This window comes from Aedes aegypti, chromosome 2 (assembly GCF_002204515.2).
Source record: "Aedes aegypti strain LVP_AGWG chromosome 2, AaegL5.0 Primary Assembly, whole genome shotgun sequence".
NCBI lineage: Eukaryota > Metazoa > Arthropoda > Insecta > Diptera > Culicidae > Aedes > Aedes aegypti.
Window position 1 is genome coordinate 436191252 of NC_035108.1, and position 25408 is coordinate 436216659.

Sequence of the window (25408 nt, forward strand, 5' to 3'; positions counted from 1 at the left end):
AGCCGTAAATTACTCAGTGCCAATCGAAGGCTCGTCAAGAGCGGGTCCCTTATTTTCCGAAGGGGTTATCGAATCGAGCTACTTATATTATATTTAATCAAACGAAGACGATTCAGCAAGTGAATGATTCCTATAGTCGGAAGCGAATAAAGTGTTTATGCTGATCTTTGAACTTTAGAACGACGACTCGGCAGCAAGTGGTTGTTTTGATACGGCGTCATAACGGAGAAATATGTTGGTGGTGTTGTCTGTGTCCCTTCTTCTGGTGGGGGCACTGGCCCGCCCTGGGGCGCATTATCGTGGTAGTGGAGCGATGATGGATGTTCGAAAGCATCATTGGAAGCATAACGAGATCAGGAAGGAAGCTCAATGTGGATATGAGGTAAGGGATTTAACGTTCTTAATGTGGGATTGATAATTAACCTGCTCTTATGAACACTTCCATAGTTATTATCAGTTCTTCTTATTCTTGGCATTACGTCATCACTGAGACAGAGCCTGCCTTTCAGCTTAGTGTTCTTATGAGCATTTCCCCAGTTATTAACTCAGAGCCTTCTTTGCCAAAGTTGCTTTTTTTGCATTCGTATATCGTGTGGTATGTGCGATGATACTTTGTGACCAGAGAAGTCAAGAAAATTTCCATTACGAAAAGGTCGTGGACCGACCGGTAATCGAACCCTGACACCAGCAAGGCTTTGCTTTGTAGAAGTCGCTAGCTTTCGCCAACGGGTCCAACGAAAAATCGAAGGCACGGGTCCAAACAAGGATCGTAAAAAGATCAATAGTAGAAAAAATAGTTCTGAAAAGTACTGTTTATGTAGCACTGAAAAGTACTGTTTTATTGCTAGGTACGAAGGTACGATGCGCACTCGGATAAAACCCGTCTAAAACTCTTGAATACTGAATGTTGTTGTTTACGTTCTAAAGGATTATTGTAATGCCACCATGCTAACAAAAAATCATGGCAAACAGGTGAAAGACGAGGCAATCAATCAAACAGATAAGCCAACTCATCTATGATTTAAATTTTTGACTGCTGAGTTGCGTGGCTGACAACTCACGCATGACGAATATCTGGAGTGAGTTATGATAATTTGAGTTTTTCACAACACTGTTTGGGACACGTACGAAGATACTTTATGCCCTGGAAAGTCGAGAAAATTTACAATATGAAAAGATCCTCGCCAACTGGAAATCGAAACCACGACTTTCAGCTTGATCTTGCTCAATAGCTGTAAGTTTATCGCTACGCCTTCTATTGTAAGTCAATTGTGCACCGATCTAGAAATTTAAAATAGCGTGTAATTGTTCTTTTGAATTCGTATTAATAATAAAAGCATTATCATAAAACTCCTATTAAAAATATAATATTCCTAATTTGGAGTATACACCTTCTGCAGTATATTCTCATACAAATCTGGGGTATGAGCCTACAGGAAATATTTTGGATTTATTTGAATTATAAACCTTTTTAATTAACTGAAGGCATTACGAACTTTTTTTTCCAGCGGCACGCTCATAAGCAGAATCAAATTCAACATGTTGTGATGTTTGTATTTCTTGTGATAGGAATCTATGCGTTTTCTACAAACTTCAATCTCATTGATCAAGCCTTTAGATTAACAACAGTTTCTAAGCAACTATGAATTTATGGCACGTACAGATGCTAATGAGCCTATGCATGCTATGAAATGTTTGACTTTTACTGTGCGCCCTGTTTTCAAGTTGCCCGTGAGAGAGAGCGAGACAGCACCAACACACGGCGCACAGTAAAAGTCATGAGAACAAAAGAATTTATGGCACGTACAAAGGCTCATGAGCCTCTATACGTGCCATAAATTCCTTTGTTCTTTTGACTTGTACTCTGCGCCGTGTGTTGGTCCTGTCTCGTGCTCTCTCATAAAAAACTTGAAAACAGGGCGCACAGGAAGAGTCAAACGTTTTATAGCATGCATAGTAGAGTGATGCAAATATTGACATTTTAGCTCCCTTGTGCTTAAACGATTATGTTTATGGTAAATAGGAACCTCCTAAAGTTTGAAATGATTCAGAGGAAATTTGACTGAGAACACGCCATTTGAAGTTTATATGGAGATTACTATGTGAAACGCCAACCTTTTGTGCCCTCTATCTCTTCGTCATAATAAGTTATGGAAAAATGAAACTCTCAATCCTTCCAGCTACAACTTTGCCGAAGATCACATTTAAATTGGACGTCAGGATACATTGTTATTCATCATCATAAAGTGGATTTGCATGTGCATTCACCAACTGTTCGTCAGGCAACAGTGGTGCTCCTGGCGGGATGAATAGATCCCAGCCTCCTGACACCGCCAATACAACCCCATTGAAAAATAACGAGCAAACATCTCTGCTTCCCTCCGGGAAGTGGTTCCCACTGACAGCTCAATGTTAGTAAACAAATAACCGTTTGAGGAGTAACAATCGATGATGGCGAAATCTTCTTCTCTGAAAAATTTCTTTTCCCGCAAAACAACAGTTATTCGAACAAACAAACACGGAGAAAAAAGAATTGTCCAGTCAATCATATTTGCTGGTAGATCAATCATATTTTACATTGAATTTCAGTCAATCATATATTAAAATTGATTCAACAATATCTATGCTAGGTTTAACTATTTGGTATGATTGGTTCAACTACACAAAATAATTGAATCAACCATAGATATGATTGACTCAATATTAATATACAATCATGACAATGGTATTATTGTTGATGTTGTGTTGTCAAAACCGGCATTAATCTTCTTCATCGACATTGCAAAAATGCGACAAAATGTAAATAAAAATGGGAGCAGGAATTCAAACCACTATCTTGAGAGTGAGAGTGCATTAACTTACATCTACTCCAACATCGCTTGTTAATAAACAGCGGTTTTTCGCGGTACAGCTCATAACGTTTCAAGGTAAAAATGTGCGGAAAGCTGATTCATTAATAATATAATTCTCGATTACTTTTTCAAATCGACGTAAGTAACTTTCATACGGTTTTGAGAAAATTAATTCAGAAGAATCATAACCTGTCTTCTAAAACTGTTTTAAAATGAATCACCTTTATAACATTTTTTCGCAGTGTACACCACTTAAATTTTGCATACAATCAGCTCGCGTTCAAAAACTACGTAGTTTCTATTATTTCCCAAAAAAATAATTAAACAAAATGATAAGCCGTTTCATCAAGATACTTTCGACGTTTTTCTATCAGTGTAAAATCGGCTCAAGTAGTGTTTTGTTTTGATTCGTGGTTAAGTCACTTTGTCTCTCCATACAGCGGGGCGGCGAAAGTATATAGACGGGGTTGGTGGTCTGATGGCTACCGCTTCTGCTTCATATGCAGAAGGTCATGGGTTCAATCCCAGGCCCGTCCCTTTCCTCGTACTTTGTAGTTGTATATCTCTCACTTGCTTCTATCTTCCATTCTAAATATATCACACTCAAACTATTCGTTCATAGCAAACGCTAGAACCAGAGACGGACAAGAAACCGTTTCCCTAACGCTTACTACTTCCACGCGCACGCCTTTCTTACGCCTGATACATAGGCAGTCTGCTAACCACAAGCAAACCTCTCTGCCATGCCTTTCCCCCAATCCATACACTCCCGCATGAACTGACGTGGATGCAGTGGAATATACGGTCTACGTGGGAGTCAGTTCAATGCATCATCAATTCCTCCCCCTTCCCTACATTGGTCTGCATTCTGACGTGGCAGGTGCCATTGTTGCCTAAAAATAGAAGATCACCAGCACTTATACACTGAGGATGCCTGTTAGTCCCAAGCAGTCATTCGGTTGGTTCCTTGTGTAAGTGCAGCTGATCTGGCGATACTGGAGTGCATCCACGGGCGGCCAATTAAGCTCAAGCTCAAGCCCATACAGCGGGGCGGCGAAAGTAGTGGTTAGGTTGCGAAAGTTGAAAATCTTACTTTCGTCGTTTTGTAAATCCGGAAATTAAACGTTCTAAAAGTGAAAAGTTGAGTTGGTACAGAGCGATACGTGTAGAATTCCGCCTGCTTAACACGTAGGATCGATAAAGTAAGTTTGTATACTTTTTTGACTTGAGTCTGTATGAATAAGTTTTCGAGAATTGAAATAATCATGTGATGAAAGACAGAAACAAACGCAAAAGAGCGGTTCCACAGAAAATGACGACTTTTTTCCCAAATTTCATTTTTATATTTTTTGATTTGGACGAAATTTTGCACATGCTTTCTTTATGCCCAAAAATGCCTTTTTGCATCATCGGCTCGCCATTTTGACTCTAGCCTTACTTTTGAGAAGGGCCCAAGAAAAAAATCCTTAATAATTTTCAAAAAAATATAACTTAGAAACGGCTTGTCCGATTAGTTTGGTGCCTTCCGCAAAGTTTTAGGTTATTGTTGGAACTATCTGGAAAAAAATATACACTGTAAAAAAAAATGTTGTAATTTTTTATATATCGAAAATAAAGCTTAAAAATCAATTTTCTCAAAAATTGTATTTTTGATTTTTTTATTATTTTAAAGGTTAAAGTAGACAAAAAATGAAGTCTTTTTCACTGTGGGTCAAGATGGAGAAATCATGAACAAAAAAGTTATGATTTTTTAAAAAAAGGTTGTTTTTTCAATATGGTCTAAATAAACTTTTTGAATGCTTTTCGACCCGATTTAATGAAAGTACGCAAAATTTTCAACAAAAAAGGTATATGAGAAAATTTTGCTAATTGCTACCGAAACATTTGAAAAGTTTATTATGACCATTTTCAACAAATTCACCTTTTTTTTCAAAAAATCATAACTTTTTTGTCCATGATTTCTCCATCTGGACCCACTGTGCAAAAGACTTCATTTTTTGTCTACTTCAACATAAAAAAAAAAAAAAAAATCAGAAATACGATTTTTGAGAATATTGATTTTTGAGCTTTATTTTCGGTATATAAACAATTACAACATTTTTTTACAGTGTATATGTTTTTCCAGATAGTCCCAACAATAACCTAAACCTTTGCGGAAGACATCAAACTGATCGGACAAACCGTTTCTAAGTTATATTATAATGACCGAAAATTGAAAATTATATCATAATTTTGTATTAAAATCGCTGTATCTTTAAAACTGTATAAGTTAGTCTGATTTTTCCGTATACCTTTTTTGTTGTAAATTTTGCGTACTGGGTATTTTTTTTTATTATCGGACGATTTGGGCCGGAGGTTCTCCGATTTGCATGAAATTTTCACCAGAGGTAGAGCTCGTGGATACATGACCAAAAGTGAAATTCAAAAAAATTATAGTGGCCTATTTTCCCGGAAAACTCTAGATGAATTTTCACGATTTCTCTATATACCTCAAACTTTGAAAATTCATATCTCCTGAACTATGCATCGTAGAACAAAAGTTTTTTAGTGAAATCGAAAGGAAATTTTCTCAGCAATCTATTAAAAATATAAAAAGAAAAACATTTCTCGGAAATTTTTCACCATGGAGAAAATTGTCGGAAAAATAGCGAAAAAACTATCGTCTGTATCATGAAAAATTTTCATAAAAATATTTTTTGTTTCATCAATCCATACTCTAACTTTCGTATATAGACGCCAAAGTGGTATCTTTTACCGTTTAGGCGACAGAACTGAAAAATCGATGACCACCCGCACGCTTCCCATAGAAAAATGTGTTCTATTGTGGGCCTCATACCCGTGCGCTAACGGCGGCAGTAATTTACACGCATTGTAAGTGTAACGCAGTAAACCATCATATCCTTTCCAGTCAGAAGAAGCTTTTCGTCAATCGGAGCACTCTCCTTTGGGTATTTTGTATGTCCTTTATTCGTAACCTTTACTATTGAGACCAACAGTCTTTAATTGAAAACGATCCTAACATTTAATAATATAGGTAATAGGAACTGACCCTCAGCAAGCATGGGAAAGTTCACTCACTCACCCGAACGCCACCGATGAAAAATAGCAAAAAATCTGCTGCAATCGAATATTCAGTGATAGCTGAACCGTCCTAGGCGGAGTGTAGCATGAAAGCGTCGAAACCGATTGTGTAAAAGCGACAATCGGAAGGAACGCGAAGAGAAGTGAATACCAATACACTTGTATCTGCGAGGCACGAGTTAATGCACTTAGCATCCATTCGCCGAATGCATTGAACTGATTGAGAGGATTCCTACTCACTGAATCATTCCGTGGTGTGGACTGCCAGTCAGTGAACGCTCATCAGCACTCAAACCCGAATGCCATTCGAACGGAATCAGAATGTAAACAATCATTCCTGGACAAACATTTCAAAAGGGCACATCGACATTGGTAAACATTGGCTTTGCAAGCCGCTGTTGAACCCAATTCAACTCGATCACGCTCACCAATACCACTATCAGGAAGAGCACGGAGAACAAAATATAGTGTTCGTAATCATTTTTCCGGTCAATTTAACTATATTTTAAGGTTAATTTGGAGATAACTAAAAATATAGTTGAATTGACAGTATATTGTTAAACATAACTATACCATATAGTTGTTGACAACTATATTTTTGATTGAATTTACAAACGTCAAACGTCAAAATTTAACTATATTTTAGTTGACTCAAAGTGAATTTTATTGAGTTTACAATATTTTGCAATGTTTACTCAGCATTTTGTTCTGCTATATCAACATATCTGGAAAGTTTCGGTGCTGCTTTATCGATCTAAAAAAAAACATTGCAAAATTGAAAACAAAGGGCGAGTTGACAAACTTGATATGTGGTCTCCTGCGTGAGAGGTGGCCATCTTAGCACCTACACTATTCCTTGCAAGTTAGAAGTAAGTAGATTTGTGAGCATGACTTGAAGTCTAGGGAGGTGAATGTTTCCGAATAGAGATAATGATCAAAATTATAATTGTTATAAGTACAAATGGATAGCTCAATCAAAGAAGTGTGTGTATTTGATTTGGCGTTAATTTAGTGTTGGCGTAAGTTAATTTTATTTCGAAACAACTATTTGTGCGTAAGTTAAAGTAATTGACAGGATTGTAATCTTAACATACTGAAATTCTTCTGCGTGAGCTAACACCAATCTTTCTGATAGTGGGGTTAGTTTGCGTGGGCGGGCTAAAAGGGCTCAACAGCAACGTTTCTGAAAAAAAAACCTCAAGACCTCTTGGGCCCTTTTCAAATGTTTCTGGACAAACATTTGAAAAGGGCTCAAGAGGACTTGAGCCTTTTTTTGGAAACGTTGCTGTTGAGCCCATCTTAGCCCGCCCACGCAAACTAACACCACTATCAAGAAGATTAGTGTTAGCTCTTCCTGATAGTGGTATTGGTGAGTGTGATCGACTTGAATCGGGCCCCACAGCGTCTTGCAAAGCCATTGTTTACCAATGTCGATGTGCCCTTTTGAAATGTTTGTCCAGGTTTGTCCTTTGTCCGAATATTGGTATTGCATTCGACTGATCAGATGCCGTTTTTTTGTTTCGCTTAGTGCTCGCCGAAGAAGCAGAATGGGCACTGGAAATTGAAACGTTCGGCTTGGTTAAAAAAAATGGCTTTCTCGCTTCCGATTGTGCGTGGAAGCGAGTGAGGGAAACACAATAACTGAGTGAGTGTTTCCCATGATTGACCCTCAGTATCATATAGTTGCCAAGCAAAAAGGATATTTATGCATACATAAAGTGCTATTTGTAATTTTCTTGCTTTTTTCAAATTTATCAAATGATTAGATAATTAACTAAAAGCGCGCGAATAAGTTTTCAGTTTTGTTTTCTATTCAAAGTGATATATTTGATATAAATTCTAATTGTTCCTTGGAAGAATATAGTATAGTATTTGCATGTATATAATATCAATCAACTGTATAACACTCAGGGACGCTATCTATTGTTCCATTGATGGCTGCTGTGTAATATTCCACTGCCAGTCAGCGTGCAGCCTCTACAGTTGGCGCCAACCCAACAGCGCGCCAAACTGTATTGAAAAGCGTACGCGCGTAATGAATAATTATTGTATGTTTTGTCTGGCCGTATCGTGCGCCTATATAAGGCGCACCCATTGAATTTGTAAGAATGTAGTTTCTTTCGTTTTTCCACCGAGTAGGCATGCTGCCTCTCAGTGGTAATAAATTTGTTAAAGTGAAGCCGTTCGCTTGATTTGCCGTCCGTTGTATCGTAAAAGACAACGTAGGAAAGACGTCCTGGCCGAAACAACATATTAACAATATATTCATAAGTTTTCAATGAAAGTGGATCTTGAGATTTGATCCTTCAAACGTTACCATAATGATTGATTGTAACAAGAACTTCCCGTGCGGCTTTCATAGAGGCTGTTAGCTTTAATACTAAATAACGTTGCTGATGAAGGGCACACAAAACACCCAACTGACCAATGGAGAGTGGTCCAATTGACGAAAAGCTTCTTCTGACTGGAAAGGAAAGGATGGTTTACTGTGTTACACTTACAATGCGTGTAAATTACTGCCGCCGTTAGCGCACGATTATGAGGCCCACAATAGAACACATTTTCCTATGGGAAGCGTGCGGGTGGTCATCGGTTTTTCAGTTCTGTCGCCTAAACGGTAAAAGATACCACTTTGGCGTCTATTGACGAAAGTTAGAGTATGAATTAATGAAACAAATAACATTTTTTTGAAAATTTTTAATGATACAGACGATAGTTTTTTTGCTATTTTTCCGACAATTTTCTCCATGGTGAAAAATTTTCCGAGAAATGTTTTTCTTTTTATATTTTTAATAGATTGCTGAGAAAATTTTCTTTCGTTTTCACTAAAAAACTTTTGTTCTACAATGCATAGTTCAGGAGATATGAATTTTCAAAATTTGAGGTATATAGAGAAATCGTGAAAATTCATCTAGAGTTTTCCGGGAAAATAGGCCACTATTATTTTTTTGAATTTCACTTTTGGTCATGTATCCACGAGCTCTACCTCTGGTGAAAATTTCATGCATCGTAGTACAATTTTCACGGCATTCTAGATTTTGATTTAATACCTTATGTGCCATAACATTTTGGGCAACTGCAAGGGACATGGAGGTCTTTATGTTGTCTTTGCCTCTATGGTTGTGTTAGTTTGATATTTGTAAACATATACTAGGAACAAATATTTTCCAGATAATCTCCCAACGAGAAGAGTACACTTAGGCAAAAATACTTCACAACTTCAGAAGAAATAATTATGGGTTGGCGCCACAATGATGATTATTGAAGCTTGTGAGATTAACTTATGATTTTTTATTATTTTCATAAGTCATTTAGTTGAATTTCTCAAACCAATGCTATGAACATCAAGTATGTGACCAGAATACATCAAACTAGTACCAATTTTTGATAATGGACGATTTATCCTAGTGACTTCTATGAAAATATTTTTATTTCTGTTTCATAAAGAATCCATAGATCTCACTTATAGAAACTTACGATCATATTTTTGAAATGATTAAGTGAAATCATAATTTGCATGATTCATAAGCCACAATGTATAAAATTCTTAAGTATTTTTTCGGCTCAGTGTACAAAGGATATCAACACGGAAACAAAATTAACCTGTTTTTAAGGTTGAACTGAACTTTGAAATGTAGTGATCATTTCAATTGATTTGAAGTGAAGGAGATTAAGATAAACCTAGCAGATTTTTTTTTTGAGAAGAGGGGAGATGTGCAGCATACATTTACATAGATCGTTTGACTGTGTATAGACCGCCGAATATAAAAGCTTCTGCTTTATTAATCATGCCCTCCGAACATAGTCAACGCACATGGTAGCTTTGACCGACAGATATTCATATATCACATAAGTAGGCTGCGACCAATATCGCACCATAGAAACAGTCCCCCCTCCGTTTCAGACTTGACAGTGTGCACTTAAGTAAGCAACATCATTGCTTGATGTTAATCACTGGTCCTAGTTGATCCCTTTTCCAAAGATGCAGAAATGCACAGATACTTTATGACCAGAGAAGTTAAGGAAATTTCCATGACGAAAAGGTCGTGGACCGACCGGTAATCGAACCCTGACACCAGCAAGGCTTCTCGAGCAGAAGAAAATAACTACTGAATACCAAATTGAGGTATTCCATACCAGACAATTTCCAATACTTACAACCTGAATGAGGTATGAATGAGCCCTGCATAAGAGGTAAAATACCTCAAATAATACCTTATGCATATTCTACAAATACCAACCTGATAACTAGATCAGATATTGTAATACCTAAATAATACTTGATGGATTTTCATATAAAAGTGAAATTTTTCAATACTTCCAGCAGTCCTCAATAGCTATCGAATACCAAAATGAAGTATTTTTAATTGTTTTTCAAATACCATGATAATACCAAAATGAGGTATTGACAACTGAATAATACCTAATTATGGTATGATACCAAAATATAGTATGCATAAGTTATTGGGGAGTTATTTGTTCCTCCTCGGGTTTGCTTTGTAGCTGCGAACTCCAACCAGTCGGCTGAGGAAGTCGCTAGCTTTCGCCAACGGGTCCAACAAAAAATCGAAGGCACGGGTCCAAGGATCGTAAAGGGATCAATAGTAGAAAAAATAGTACTGAAAAGTACTGTTTATGTAGCACTGAAAAGTACTGTTTTATTGCTAGGTACGAAGGTACAATGCGCACTCGGAAAAAAAACCCGTCTAAAACTCTTGAATACTGAATGTTGCTGTTTACGTTCTAAAGGATTATTCTAATTCCACCATGCTAACAAAAAATCATGGCAAACAGGTGATAGACGAGACAATCAATCAAACAGATGAGCCAACTCATCCTTGATTTAAATTTTTGACTGCTGAGTTGCGTGGCTGACAACTCACGCATGTAGAATATCTGGAGTGAGTTATGATAATTTGAGTTTTTCACAACACTGTTTGTGACACGTACGAAGATACTTTATGCCCTGGAAAGTCGAGAAACAATACGAAAAGATCCTCGCCAATGGATCATTAAAATAACCAAAACGGCCGCAATGGAAAGCATAGATTGCGCCATCGTAGCCTTGTGTGTTTGACAGAACAGCAATGCTGTCACAATGTTAAATCCCATATACAGTGGCGCTTTTGTTTTGAAGCGGTGAGCACTTGCAAAAACTACCTTCAATGATCCATTGGAAATCGAAACCACGACTCTCAGCATGATCAATAGCGTGTAATTGTTCTTTTGAATTCGTATTAATAATAAAAGCATTATCATAAAACTCCTATTAAAAATATAATATTCCTAATTTGGAGTATACACCGTCTGCAGTATATTCTCATACAAATCCGGGTATGAGCCTAAAGGAAATATTTTGGATTTATTTGTATTATAAACCTTTTCAATTAACTGAAGGCATTACGAACTTTTTTTTTCCAGCGGCACGCTCATAGGCAGAATCAAATTCAGTATGTTGTGATGTTTGGATTTCTTGTGATAGGAATCTATGCGTTTTCTACAAACTTCAATCTCATTGATCAAGCCTTTAAATTAACAACAGTTTCTAAGCAACTATGAATTTATGGCACGTACAGATGCTAATGAGCCTCTATACGTGTCATAAATTCCTTTATTCTTTTGACTTGTACTGTGCGCGGTGTGTTGGTGCTGTCTCGTGCTCTCTCATAAACAACTTGAAAACAGGGCGCACAGGAAGAATCAAACGTTTTATAGCATGCATAGTAGAGTGATGCAAATTCTGAAATTTTAGCTCCCTTGTGCTTAAACGATTATGGTAAATAGGAACCTCCTGAAGTTTGAAATGATTCAGAAGAAATTTGACTGAGAACACGCCATTTGAAGTTTATGTGGAGATTACTATGTGAAACGCCAACCTTTTGTGCCCTCTATCTCTTCGTCATAATAAGTTATGGAAAAATGAAACTCTCAATCCTTCCAGCTACAACTTTGCCGAAGACCACATTTAAATTGGACGTCAGGATACATTGTTATTCATCATCATAAAGTGGATTTGCATGTAGCATGAGCCTGTGCATGAAATAAAACGTTTGACTTTAACTGTGCGCTCTGTTTTTAAGTTGCCCGTGAGAGAGAGCGAGACAGCACCAACACACGGCGCACATTAAAAGTCATACGAACTAAAGAATTTATGGCACGTACAGAGGCTCATGTTCTATAGCATAAAAGCAGTGTTGCTCTTAAAGTAATGAACGAATGCACGAGTTCACTAATTTGACGTTTGAGCGGAGCCAAATTCACTAGTTTCCATGGTCACATAAATAACACGGCACCACTCAAACGTCAAATTGTGAACTCATGTATAGATTTTGTTCACTTTTTCATAGATTATTGTAACGAACATTTAGAGGACTGAACATCAAAGGTTTGCTTTTCCCAGTCTCCTGACACCGCCAATACAACCCAATTGAAAAATAACGAGCAAACATCTCTGGTTCCCTCCGGGAAGTGGTTCCACTGACAGCTCAATGTTAGTAAACAAATAACCGTTTGAGGAGTAACAATCGATGATGGCGAAATCTTTTTCTCTGAAAAATTTCTTCTCCCGCAAAACAACAGCTATTCGAACAAACAAACGGTTGCAAACTATTGGATGGCAGTACAGCAAGTCAATTTGGGTTGATATGATTAGCTAGAAACACATTTTAGTAGGGTTTCGTTCTACTTCGTCGTAAGAGCTACTATTCGTCGTATCAAACTTAAAATGTTCCACTACGGCGGATATTCCAACTTACCTGCAACATAGATTCATTTTCCAAATGTAATTTTGTGAAAGGTTTTATGATTCGTCCACCTGTACACCAAAAATGCAATGAAACTAATGTATTGAGCAATTCTCGCTGAAACCAGGCCGCCATCGGCACCCATCGTTAGAATTCCAATTTTATGTCACTGATCGCTAGTTTTCGATAAAACTTAAGGGTGGTCCTTTTTGTTTTCTCAAATTGGTGGACCCCTCGTACGCCAGTTAGCTGAACAGTTTGCGAAAAAGCCCATTTTTAGATAAATCTTGGGTATTTCTTCACGGGATATGTCTCATATTTCGCTTGGAACACATAGCAAAGTTAGTAGAATCGTATAGAGAAAGGATATAGCTTTCATTTAAACTTGAAAAAATTTTGGCAGCCATTTTTAATTTGGCCGCCATCTTGAATTTTGTTAGAAAAATCGATTTTTCACCATTAGCGCACCGCTAGTTTTGAATTCTGAGATCACCATCAGAAAACTGAGGAAAAATTGCGTAAGATAGGCTACAGAAACTAGGTGAGCAATGGTATTTACCATATCAAATGAACGATTTTCTAAATCATGTTATACGATTTTGACGTATATGGCGAGTGCAATCAATACAAACATCATTTTTGTTAAAACAAAGAAACAGGTTTTCAACCTTTGGTGTTTTATTCGAGTCGAGTAAAGTATAAGAATATTATTTTTAGTGAAAAAATCTGGCGGCCATCTTGGATTTTGACGCCATCTTGATTTTAGGTACCGTCAAGCTACCATTCACCGTGCATTTAAGAAAAATTTGCACTTCAAAAAAATCTATAACTTTTCCAAATAATTTGAAACGTACTACGTAGCGTGCAATTATATCATAATTCAGGGAAAAATCTAAAACTAGTGATATATTACAAAAAATTACTCAAAAATTATGTTTGCAACTGTCATGTTAAGGTCGCCTCGTACCGTTCTATGTCACCATTTACCGTGCACACTAGTGTACCATTCACCGTGCGTATAGTTTTCGTCATGATTTTATTTCGTATCTTGAAGAAACGTTGTTGATGGAGCAACTATGTTGCTAGTAGTGTGCGCAATCATTTTTAAGTGCATTCAAATCTTTATTTACAATAAAAACATAAAAAGTTCAAAAATCGGCAAAATATTTATTTTTTCACTAAAATCGTTATAGGAGCTTTGACTGTTTTGTCCAAACCATTCCATATTCACTCAAAAACTAAATATGAAGTAGTTAAATCACGACACAACAATAAATCTAATATTATCGAATAATTTCATGCCTTTTACAGTAATGCACGGTAATAGGAACCATATATACTAAAATGGGTCCATTCACCGTGCATTTGGGTTTCCACTGAGACGCAATAAAAAATTCTAATTTGCATAAAATCTCATTGCTCATACGATGCAATACATCTTACTATTAGTATCCACAGTGCAAATTTGTTGAAATTTTGAAAAATTTCATAATCTAACGTTAAAACGAAAAATGTGAATTTTTGGTGTTTCTACTAAGAGTATTGGAAAATCTCATTATCAAACAGAATTCACATGATTTTGACTGCATAAACTAGGTTTTTCAGAATGCTTTGTGACAAAAAACTACTTCATTTCATAAGTTTCATCGTATTTTGCTGACAAAAGAATAATTTGTGAAAATTGTATGAATATTCTGTAAGAATTTGTATATGTGCACGGTGAATGGAGGCCGCACGGTGACTGGTGACTTAACGGTAGTAGAATTAATTTTTCATCTTGTAAGCACTCAGCATGTCGAATTTAGAGGCTACCAATAAAAAAAGGTTACGTATACGAATCTGGAAACTGATCGGAAACAGATCAAGATTATCAAAATGTTATTGTACAATGTTAAAGCCGTTTTGAGAAAGAATTGTTTGGCATCGATTTGTATCAGCATCATTCACTTCAATACTGAAAAAATTGCAGTTCTCACTGATCAATGCTTAATACGATGGATACTAGCACATCACCCTATTGGAGGGAAAATTTCCTAATATGATTAGGCCAATGCACGTTGTTGCTCTTGAGTTTGATGCTGACCACAAAAACATGGTTGCCTAGCACCGGGTTGCTTTTTCCATAGTAATTTCCATACAAACATCAAATAGCGTACAAAAAATGTCTTCCAAATCACTTCAAATTTTGGGAGAATGATTTTCATCATAATTGACATCGTTTAAGCATAGGGGATCAAAAACTTCAAAATTTGCATCAATCTAATGCATAGGCTCATTTTTTTTTTCGTCATCTGTAGAGCCTTTTAACCACTGCTTCCATTATTTAGGAATATTGTGGTATGACTCATATTTTATTTGGTGCTCATCAAATATCCTTTCACAATTGAGATGTGATAGACATTGGTTGATGTGTCACACTGTCCCAACTGGGCACAACTCGTTTTATAAAGTCTATTACCCTATTAGGACTACCTTGCCAAATTTCCAAGGGCTCTAATAACCCTTTTCCAAATGTTAACGTTCTTTGATTAAGCAATGCTCTGCAGTTGCAGAGTAAATGCTCAGCAGTTTCGTCTTCAGCTTGACAAAAACGACACTCAGAGGATTGTATTTTTCCTATATTTTTAAGATGATACCTACTTGGGCAATGACCGGTCATCAGGCCAGTTATTACCCTAAGATTTCCTTTATTAAGATTCAGTATAGCCCGGGCTTTAGCTAGACTGGGTTTTATGAATCTTTTCGCTTGCTTGGATGTATCCGTGGCGTTCCAATTGGATTCTACCATGGACATTTCCCAATTTTTCAGTTTCATCCTGAGAGTGCACTCAGGAATACCACAGAACGGTTCAGGGCCGACAAAGCTCGAAGCTGCACCCTGTCTTGCTAGATTGTCGGCGATTTCATTCCCCTCAATTCCACAATGGCCGGGCACCCAGTACAATGTAACTTCGTTCCTACTGGCCAATTGCTTCAAAGAAAGAATGCATTCCCACACCAACTTTGATCTACATGTGAATGCCTTTAGAGCATTCAAAGCTGCTTGACTGTCTGAGAAAATACAGATCTTTGCAAACCTATAGTTTCTTTTGAGACAAACATTTGTACAGTCAATGATGGCTTGTATTTCAGCTTGGAACACGGTGGGACTGCGCCCCATAGCGATTACCTTGCTGATACCAGGGCCGAAAACTCCAGCTCCGGTATTGTCGCCCATCTTTGACCCGTCGGAATAAAACACAATAGAACCTGCACGTAAACTTGGCCCACCAGAATCCCAAGTATAGCGGCTTGGTTTAACCACTTTAAAGGGAACATCATAGTTGGTCTTCGTTGTCATCCAATCTTCTATTGTTTTGTTATCTGAATTCAAATTGAATTCCTTGATGATTTTCATGTGACCAATCAAATCACCATCTAGTATTTTATTATAACGAATAAACTGCAAGGCATTTTTTGCAGCTTGCAGTTTAATGAATTGATGCAAAGGCAGTATATTAAGAAGGACATCCAAGGCAACCGATGGTGTACTTTTCATTGCCCCTGTCATTGATATACAAGCAAGTCTCTGCAACTTAGCCAGCTTCTTCTGAGCGGTTACCTCATTTGTCTTGGGCCACCATACCAGTGAAGCATAACTAATTTTTGGTCGGACTATTGCTGAATAAATCCAGTTTACCATATTAGGTCGCAGTCCCCAAGTTTTTCCTAGGGCTTTATTGCAGACCCATAGGGCATTAGTACCCTTACTTATGACCTTGCTCAGATGAGAGTTCCAGTTCAATTTCTTATCCAAAGTAACACCAAGGTGTTTAATTTCTTCCGAAAATTGAATTTGAACTCCATTCAAAGAAGGCTGTATAAGCTTTACTTTTTTCCTTCTGGTAAAGGGCACGATAGTAGTTTTTGAAGGGTTTACGTTTAACCCCTCTTTTTTACACCATTTGAGAGTAATGTTTAACGCAGTTTGCAACCGATCGGAAATCGTGTTATCAAACTTTCCACGAACTAAGATGGCCACATCGTCGGCATATCCAATTACCTCAAAACCTTGATCTATTAAATTTCTAAGGAGTTCGTCTACTACAAGAGACCACAGTAAGGGCGATAACACTCCTCCTTGAGGACATCCCTTCGTAGATCTTATAGATATTTGCGCACCTCCTAGATCAGCAGAAATTGTGCGACCCTTGAGCATGGTCATAACCCATTCGATAACACTTTTATCCAAGCCCCTTGCTTCCATGGCTGAACTCATAGAGCTATAGGATGCATTATCGAATGCTCCTTCAATATCGAGAAAAGCAACCACGGCTATTTCTTTGGCTTCAAGAGATTTCTCGATTTTATTTACCAGCGACTGCAGCGCCGTAATGGTAGATTTACCTGATTGATACGCAAATTGGTATTTACAAAGAGGCATTTCTATTAAACTTGTTGACTTGATGAAGTCATCAATTATTTTTTCCATTGTCTTTAAAAGAACAGAGGAAAGGCTTATAGGTCTAAAGGCTTTGGGAGTTGTTTTATCCTTTCTTCCAGCTTTTGGAATGAAGACAACTCGAACCTTTTGCCACGCTTTTGGAATATATGAAAGCGCAACACTTGCTTTGAATATTTCGGTTAAGAGCGGACAAAGCGTCTCTTTTCCTTGTTGCAGTAAGGCTGGGAAAATATAATCTTTCCCGGCAGATTTGAAAGGCTGAAAAGAACTCAATGCCCATTCGACCCTCGAAGGCGTGAAGATTTCACAAGCTTTCTGATAGGCATTTATCGACCATACATGTCTTGCCTCATCTGAGACCTGTTCTTCATCCGAATATGGGATCGATTCAGGGAAATGAGTTCTCATCATTACTTCCAGTGTTTCAGAAGAGTCGACAGTATAACTGCCGTCTTATTTTTTAAGGCAACCTAGACCATTTGAATGGTCTTTTGAAAGGACTTTGTGCAGCCTTGCAGCTGCAGGAGCGTTGTTGATGGTTTCAAATACCCGTCTCCAGTCCTTACGTTTGGCGTGCCTTAGTTCTCTGTTGTATTCTGTTAGGGCTTTTTTGTATTCAACCCAATCTAAAGTGATCTTTGCTCTATTGAACAACCGCCTGGATTTTTTCCTCAATCCTGCCAGCTTGTCATTCCACCAAGGCACATCCCTGTTAGATGACCTTTGTTGAATAGGACAGCTAGCATGATAAGATGAGACCATTTGGTCAATGATCCCATCAGAGGCATTTTCCAGTTGTGAAACAGTCGTGAACTGTTCACCGTTATACGAATTCTTATTCGTTAAATGAAAACGATAGAGATCCCAATTGGTTTTCTTCGGGTTTCTATAGCTTTCTGTTATTTCTGATCCAGCTTTAAAATCGAACCGGATTTGTTAATGATCTGACAATGATTCTTCATCAGAAACATGCCAGTTCACAATCTTCTCCGATAACAAGTCGCTACAGATCGTGAGATCAAGAACCTCTTGTCGGATAGAGTTTACAAAAGTAGGAGAATCACCTCTATTACATATGTCTATGTTGTTAGACGACATGTAGTTTAAAAGATCTTCTCCTCTTTTATTAATATCGGTGCTGCTCCAAATTGTATGATGGGCATTTGCATCGCACCCTATTACAAATTGGGCATTAATTTTCTTACAGTAGTTGACAAAATGAACGACAGAGCATGGAGGCACATCTTCAACATCTCCAGGAAAGTAAGCAGAAGCAATACATACCTCCGTTTTCCCACGGATAGTTGGCACCTCTACTTTGATCGCAACAATGTCTCTACGGATAAATTCTGTGATTGGGACAAATTTTGTGTCCCTATCTACAAGAATAGCCGTCCGTGGTTTGGACTGAGTTTCGTCGTACAAAACTCTACAACTGCTCGAAGGGCAACCAAGTACCCTTCCATTATTTACCCAGGGCTCTTGAATTAGTCCCACATTGATATTTTCCTTGGTGAACCTTCTGCTGAGCACTGCTGATGCGCCCTTTGCATGATGAAGGTTCACCTGGATAATTTTGATTCGATTCATATTACATTATTACATTATAATATGAGTAGCCGATTATTTCGGAGAAGTACAAGGTCAACTGCGCCATTGCTCCGGGTAGCACAGTAAGGGCATAATACTGTGGAGGGTGCCCTGGTACTCCACAGGCACCGTTCACATAAGCATAGGCTCATTGTCCGAATGCTGATATTGCTATCACCAGCTGTGAATGCAATTCAAATAAACAAATGTTACACAACTTGAAATTGGAAAACACTTCAATTGTCGAACTCAAATCAGATAAAATTGATTACCCTCACTTGAAAACAACTGTGCCATCACCTTTAAGAACTTTGATCCCATCCTTCACACACCTATCAAGATAACTGCGGTTTCACCAATCATCTCATATCTTGACTAACAATCGATTCTTTTCTCCCCATCCACAGTCATGCCCAGCCCCGAAGGATGGTATGCTCAACATCCACCTGGTGCCGCACAGTCACGATGACGTCGGTTGGCTCAAAACCGTAGATCAGTACTACTACGGTAGCAAGACCAATTATCAGATGGCCGGAGTGCAGTACATTCTGGATTCGGTGGTCGAGGCACTGCAGAAGAATCCCGACCGGAAGTTCATCTACGTGGAGTCGGCATTTTTCTTCAAATGGTGGGATGAACAGACGGCAGAAATTCAGGAAGTCGTGCAGCAGTTGGTGCAGGAAGGTCGGCTGGAGTTTGTGGGAGGAGCATGGAGCATGAATGACGAGGCCGCTTCGCACTACCAAAGCTTGATCGATCAGTTCACGTGGGGTCTGCGGCTGTTGAACGACACCTTTGGCGAGTGTGGAAGGCCTCGAGCTGGATGGCAGATCGATCCGTTTGGACATTCGCGGGAACAGGCTTCCCTGTTTGCTCAGATGGGGTACGATGGAATGTTCTTCGCCCGTTTGGATTGGCGCGATAAGTCGAAGAGGCTGCAGGATAAAACGGCAGAAATGCTGTGGAAGTCGAGTGCTAACTTGGAGGATAGCGATCTATTTACTTCGGTGTTGTACAACCATTACAGTGCTCCACCTGGATTCTGCTTTGATGTACTCTGCAGGGATGATCCGTTTGTTGATGGAGAGCATAGCACTGAGAACAATGTCAACCAGAAAGTGGATGATTTCTTGACGTTCGTCACTAACATGTCGGCGAGATATCGATCCAACAATTTGATCATCACTATGGGCGATGACTTCAACTACATGGACGCTAACATGAATTTCAAGAACATGGATAAGCTCATAAGGTACACGAATGCTCGTCAATCGTCAGGATCTAACGTGAACGTATTCTACTCCACTCCTACTTGCTATCTGAAAGCCGTCCACGATGCAAACCTTACCTGGCCAACCAAGACTGACGACTTCTTCCCATACGCATCGGATCCGCATGCCTACTGGACGGGTTATTTCACGTCTCGGCCAACCTCGAAGCGCATGGAACGCCACGGTAACCATCTCTTGCAAGTTTGCAAACAGCTGACCGCTTTGAGTCCCTCTCCGGGAAGTGAAGAACATCTGACCGTTCTACGGGATGCGATCGGTGTTATGCAACATCACGATGCAGTTACTGGAACCGAGAAGCAACACGTCACCGACGACTATTCCCGAATGCTTCATGTCGCTTTTGAAGCCTGTGGGGTCAACACAAATGCTGCGCTTCAAGCTTTGACCAACAATAACGTGAAATTTGAATCGTGCCATCTGCTCAACATCAGCCAATGTGAAATATCCGAGACCAAAGAAAACTTCGTGGTTACTCTGTACAATCCACTTGCTCAAGCTAATTACCAATATGTTCGTCTGCCGGTCACGGGAAACAGCTACGTTGTGAAGGATCACCAAGGTTTGGAAATTCCTACCCAAATCGTTCCACTTCCAGAACCCGTCGCCAACCTATTCTACCGAACTGGACTCTCAACGCAGGAATTGGTCTTCCTAGCCAACGATGTTCCGCCCATGGGTTATCTATCTTTCTATGTAACGGAAACCTACGACACCTCTTCTCCAGAAGACGAAAGCACGTCCAAGGAGCAATCCGTAAGCATCGGAAACAATTATTTCACGCTGAACTTTGACGAGAACGGTTTCCTGAGCACGATTCAGATCGGCGAAGAGATCCATCGACTGCAACAGGACTTCCTCTATTACGAAGGTGCTTACGGCAACAACGAAGTCTTTGAAAACCGTTCATCAGGTGCGTACATTTTCCGACCCAACAGTACGGAGAAGCATGTCGCTACATCGGTCCGGCTGACCGTCATTAACGGCGATCTAGTGCAGGAAGTCCACCAAGAGTTCAACGAGTGGATCAGTCAGGTCATTCGCGTACATCAGAACGAGATGCATGTGGAGTTTGAATGGATGGTGGGACCAATCCCAATCGACGATAGCAAGGGTAAGGAAATCGTTACCAGATACTATTCGGATATTCAATCAGATGGCGTGTTCTGGACGGATTCGAACGGCCGCGAGATGATGAGAAGACAAAGGAACCATCGGGAAACGTGGGATTTGCAGTTGGATGAACCTGTTGCCGGAAACTACTACCCGGTGACTACGAAGATGGCAGTGGAAGATGACAAGTTGCGTATGGCCGTGTTGAACGACCGTGCTCAGGGTGGTACCAGCATGGAAGATGGAGTTATTGAGCTGATGGTACATCGACGACTGCTGCGAGATGACGCATTTGGAGTTGGTGAAGCTTTGAACGAGACGGCTTACGGAACGGGACTGATCGCTCGTGGAAAACACTACCTGGTGTTTGGCTCGAAGGCACCTCAGATGATGCCTGTTCAGGTTTGGGAACGAGTCTTGCAGAACCATGTCCTGTTGCCTCCGTGGATGTTCCTGAGCGATGCAACTGACGTGTCGTTTGAGGATTGGCAGTCGAATTACGTCAATATGGTAAGTGGCTGCGTTGTTCAAATGTATTCAGGAATCACTCAAATGATTTTTTCTTTAGTTCTCAGCAATGGAAGCATCGCTCCCGGCGAACGTCAACCTTCTCACCTTTGAGGCCTGGAAGAATCCTTCCACATACCTCGTGCGATTCGAACATTTGTTCGAAAAAGACGAAGACACTTTGTACTCGGCTCCCATCACTTTGGATCTCGAAGTCGTCTTTTCTAAGTTCGACATCAGCAGCATTCGGGAGACTACCCTAGCCGGAAACCAGTGGATAGAGGACAGTTCCCGTTTGAAATTCTATGCGGATCCGGTGCCTATCCCTGAAGAAGTCAACAATCGTATCAAGCACCGAAGCGACAACAGCTTAAAGGTCAAGCTGAACCCAATGGAGATTAGAACCTTTGTCATTGAAATGAATCGGAAGTGAATGAAATCAAACTCGATCCAATAAAGCTCATCAAAATACTCAAATTCACCATTTTATTAAGAGGGGCATATAAATCGTGTGCAACTCTACAAACAACTTGAGAAATTAAATATAGCTCCTATGCGTAATCTAAGGCCTTGAGGTTCCTACAAGTTAAGCTAATGACTCTAAATATTTCATTTTTTTTTTGGGTAAAGCTCATCATTTACATTTGTGGTAAAGCACGTCGTCGTCTGTCCTCTGATATTGCTCATCGATTGCACTTCCGGCTCTAGCGCTCTAGAATCCTTCGTCCCACCCGGAAACCTCGTCCGGTGGAATGTGACCGTCGGCGGGGAACACATCGAAGTTGGACATGTCCAGCGGTCCCTTCAGCTTCGGTTGCAGAGGAGATTTGAGCGTTTGGTTGGCGAGGCCTTCCCAGTCGAAGCCTTGGAACCATCTACAAACAGAAGAATTAGTAAAGTTTGAATCATGCTACCCGAAACTAGGAGATGTGATGAGTACTTGTGCTTCTTAATGTCCTGGATGCCTCCCCGTTGATAGCCCAAACGTTCCGTGGGCACATCCCGGCAGAGTCGTTTGATCAGGCTTACTGCTGCGCGGGACATGTGCTTCGGGAAGTTGACCATGTCGATGCCTTTCAGGATGATGTTGTACGTCTTCATGGGGTCGGCTGCAGCGAATGGTGGTCTGGAAAATAGAAGGTTTACAGATGAGCTGGATGACTTAATACAAATGCAAATCAGGTGTATGTATGCATCAGGCGTCAATATCACGTGTTTAAATGCCTAAGTAATCAGTGATGCGGATTTAAGGTCATTTTCAAAGCGAAACAACTTGATTTTTTTTTTATTATGAGCATAAAAGCTCACAGTCAAAAAGTGGGCTGAGCAGCTTCAGAATAAAAATGGCGAGAAATGCTTCAAAACCAAAATATAATCTTATGCTAGTTGATTATGGTTGAGGAGCAGTTAATTGTGAACTTCTTAAGAATTTCTTCCGATGCTCCAAAAAAGTTCACATTGGAAATTTTATCAGGCTTGGAAGCTGCTCAAGATTCATCTTCGAATTAGATTAGGACTTCCAAGTTCTTAAGAGCTCCGTTCAGTACTTTACTAAGCCTAAAGTTCTGAAAGAGCATATTTGAGACTCTATGAGTCCTCAGAAGTATTTCATGCTACTTACCGGGTTTCCCGTATACTTACGAGAAGTACTAATGAGTACTCATGTGTAATCAGGGGCACTCCAGAATAGTCATGAACTTCTATTGGTATTCAAGCACATTATCTGGTATTTCAGGGGTATTTCAGGGTATTCACAAGCAGCACATATTGTTACAAGTAGCTTACAGCAACGGCTTCTTAACATATTTTATAGTTACAATATGATACTGTAAGGGGGATCCTGGAAGGGCCTCTAAGATCTAGCTTATGCGCCAGATGACATTAGTCATCTGCTAGAACTCAAGATCGGTTTTGCCCTGCTAGCCAAATTTTCCCCAACGCTTCCTATGAATCCGCCTTAATATAATTCCCAACAACCTTCCAGAAAACTCCGTTCCCAAGCAGGTAAAATATCTTCCAAAATTTCAATAATTCAAATCTACTTATTCCTTAGCATTTCCAAAAGTTTTATTTAACATTTATACTCGTTTATTGAAAAACCAATTTAAAGTAATTTTATTGCCTTATTGGCGATTTCTTTAAAAAAAGAGAAATTATTTAAAAACTATTTTCATTTCTAAGCCGAGGTTTTAATTGAGTAAAACAGATTTTGCCTAACGCTATCTGTGAACGGATCCGTTTGTGGTAATAAGTTAAATCTATCTAATCTGATCTGAGTAGTGACGTCACTCTTTTGAGTTTTCATAAAATCTTGAGTACGTGAGTTACTTCTCATTAGCTTATACCCTACTAATACAAATCGAGATCATTTCTCCAGAGATTGGTGTAAGGGTGCTCATGCTCAATAAGTTTGGCCAGGTACTTACAGTCTTGTCTCGGTGAGTTACCTGGTCTACCGGCTAGCCGACGGTCTAGTGGCCGGCAACGGCGTCGATCTTCGTGCTGCGACCGACGGGCTTCTGGATCACAATCGGCTGATGTGATGATCTTCCTAGTGGTAGTTGACGAGAGCGTAGCTTGACCAATGCCTCCTGAACAGGGATCGGTGCGACGCCGGCGTGGTGTTGGATGCAAAACACGACGCTAACTCTTGTGGTATCTCTCGCGTGTGGAGAGCACGAATAACACCAATGCTGTTTCTCCGATGGTGGGGTGGGAGTAGGAGACGATCGGGCTATTGTTGACCATGGACCCTTTGAACCCGGGACGTGAGTGTGGGGCGAATCTCGCTAGCTGTGGTTTTCCTTCCCCAGTCAGACCTCTCGTGTTCGTACAGAACCACGTGTAGCGATGTGGTTCACGCGAGGCCGAATCCTTCCATCCGTTGACCACGCACTCTGGGGACACCCTTAGCGGCACGAAGCCACGAGACGAAGAGTGCCTCCAGGGGATCGCCCTAGTCCGATCGAATTAGGCACCAATACTGAGAGCGTCAGGTGCAAGAGCTGCTCGTGCACTAAGCGAGGTTGTTTGGCAGCTCTCCTCCTCTCCGAAGCTCCGAGGCTAATCCACAACCCCAATGCTCCACGCGGTCACATGCGGTGACTGTGAAATAAACACTATTAGCACCCCAAACACACCAAATGATTTTCCTGAATTTACCTCACGTTACTGCTTTTCACTTTTCAGCTAGTTTTCTTTAATTTTTTTTTAGGTTCACACTCACGTACTTTTCCTACAGAAATTCATAATTAGCTTTCATATTTGTTATTCTGTTTTTTTTTTTTAAACAATGTGCTTACAATCAATAATTTTCCCGTACAACTTCACTCACGATTTTAAATGAACTGGTTTTAACCCTCCTTGTTGTTTTCTTTAAAATCTAATATTACTAGCAATCACTTTAAATAGGTTTTAATCACTTGAAATAAGTTCACTTTATAACTTTATGCTTCGGCGGTATGAACTGGAAAGAACTGGTAAAGATCTTGTCCAGACCTTCAGACCTCTGATTTCCAGAAATTTCCTTTTAATTCCGGTCCAAAACTTTCTTGAAAATATTGTTTTTGTTTCCAATTTTCTTCCTATTGATCGGCTGAATAATTTCGGCTATGAAACTTTTTCACGAGACCCTGATTCGAGCACGTACACTAGGTTGCCTACCTAATAGGCGCGAAATTATTTGCAATTTAGGGATGTCTATGAAACGACGATCAGACGCCCGTTTCAATACATTTGTAACAGGGAAAAATACTGCTATGTAACCGAAAAAGCGCAAAAAGTCGAGCG

The 25408-nt window shown here is 39.5% G+C and overlaps 2 protein-coding genes across 3 annotated transcripts in view; one reads left to right on the forward strand and one right to left on the reverse strand.

Moving 5' to 3' along the window:
- On the forward strand, positions 1 to 22090 carry LOC5567015 (lysosomal alpha-mannosidase). The gene is made up of 3 exons (XM_001651360.2): positions 1 to 382; positions 19118 to 21622; positions 21681 to 22090. Exons 1-3 carry the CDS (start codon positions 233 to 235, stop codon positions 22050 to 22052), a joined length of 3027 nt encoding a protein of 1008 aa, XP_001651410.1. The 5' UTR covers positions 1 to 232; the 3' UTR covers positions 22053 to 22090.
- The window catches only part of LOC5567008 (cGMP-dependent protein kinase, isozyme 1), a 176099-nt gene continuing 172764 nt past the window's right edge, over positions 22074 to 25408 (reverse strand). For both annotated transcript variants that reach the window (XM_021847821.1, XM_021847822.1), the window contains 2 exons: positions 22560 to 22745; positions 22074 to 22494 (listed from right to left, as the gene is read on the reverse strand). In XM_021847821.1, coding sequence (XP_021703513.1) covers positions 22332 to 22494; positions 22560 to 22745 — 349 coding nt within the window. In that variant the 3' untranslated portion in view covers positions 22074 to 22331. The remainder of the gene's footprint in view (positions 22495 to 22559; positions 22746 to 25408) is intronic.

Bases quoted from the DNA above. Each gene is read 5' to 3' on its own strand.
- LOC5567015 (XM_001651360.2), top strand. From the start codon at position 233: ATGTTGGTGGTGTTGTCTGTGTCCCTTCTTCTGGTGGGGGCACTGGCC. The intron at 383-19,117 runs GTAAGGGATTTA...CCCCATCCACAG, and splicing joins AAGCTCAATGTGGATATGAG to TCATGCCCAGCCCCGAAGGA. The intron at 21,623-21,680 runs GTAAGTGGCTGC...TTTTTTCTTTAG, and splicing joins AGTCGAATTACGTCAATATG to TTCTCAGCAATGGAAGCATC.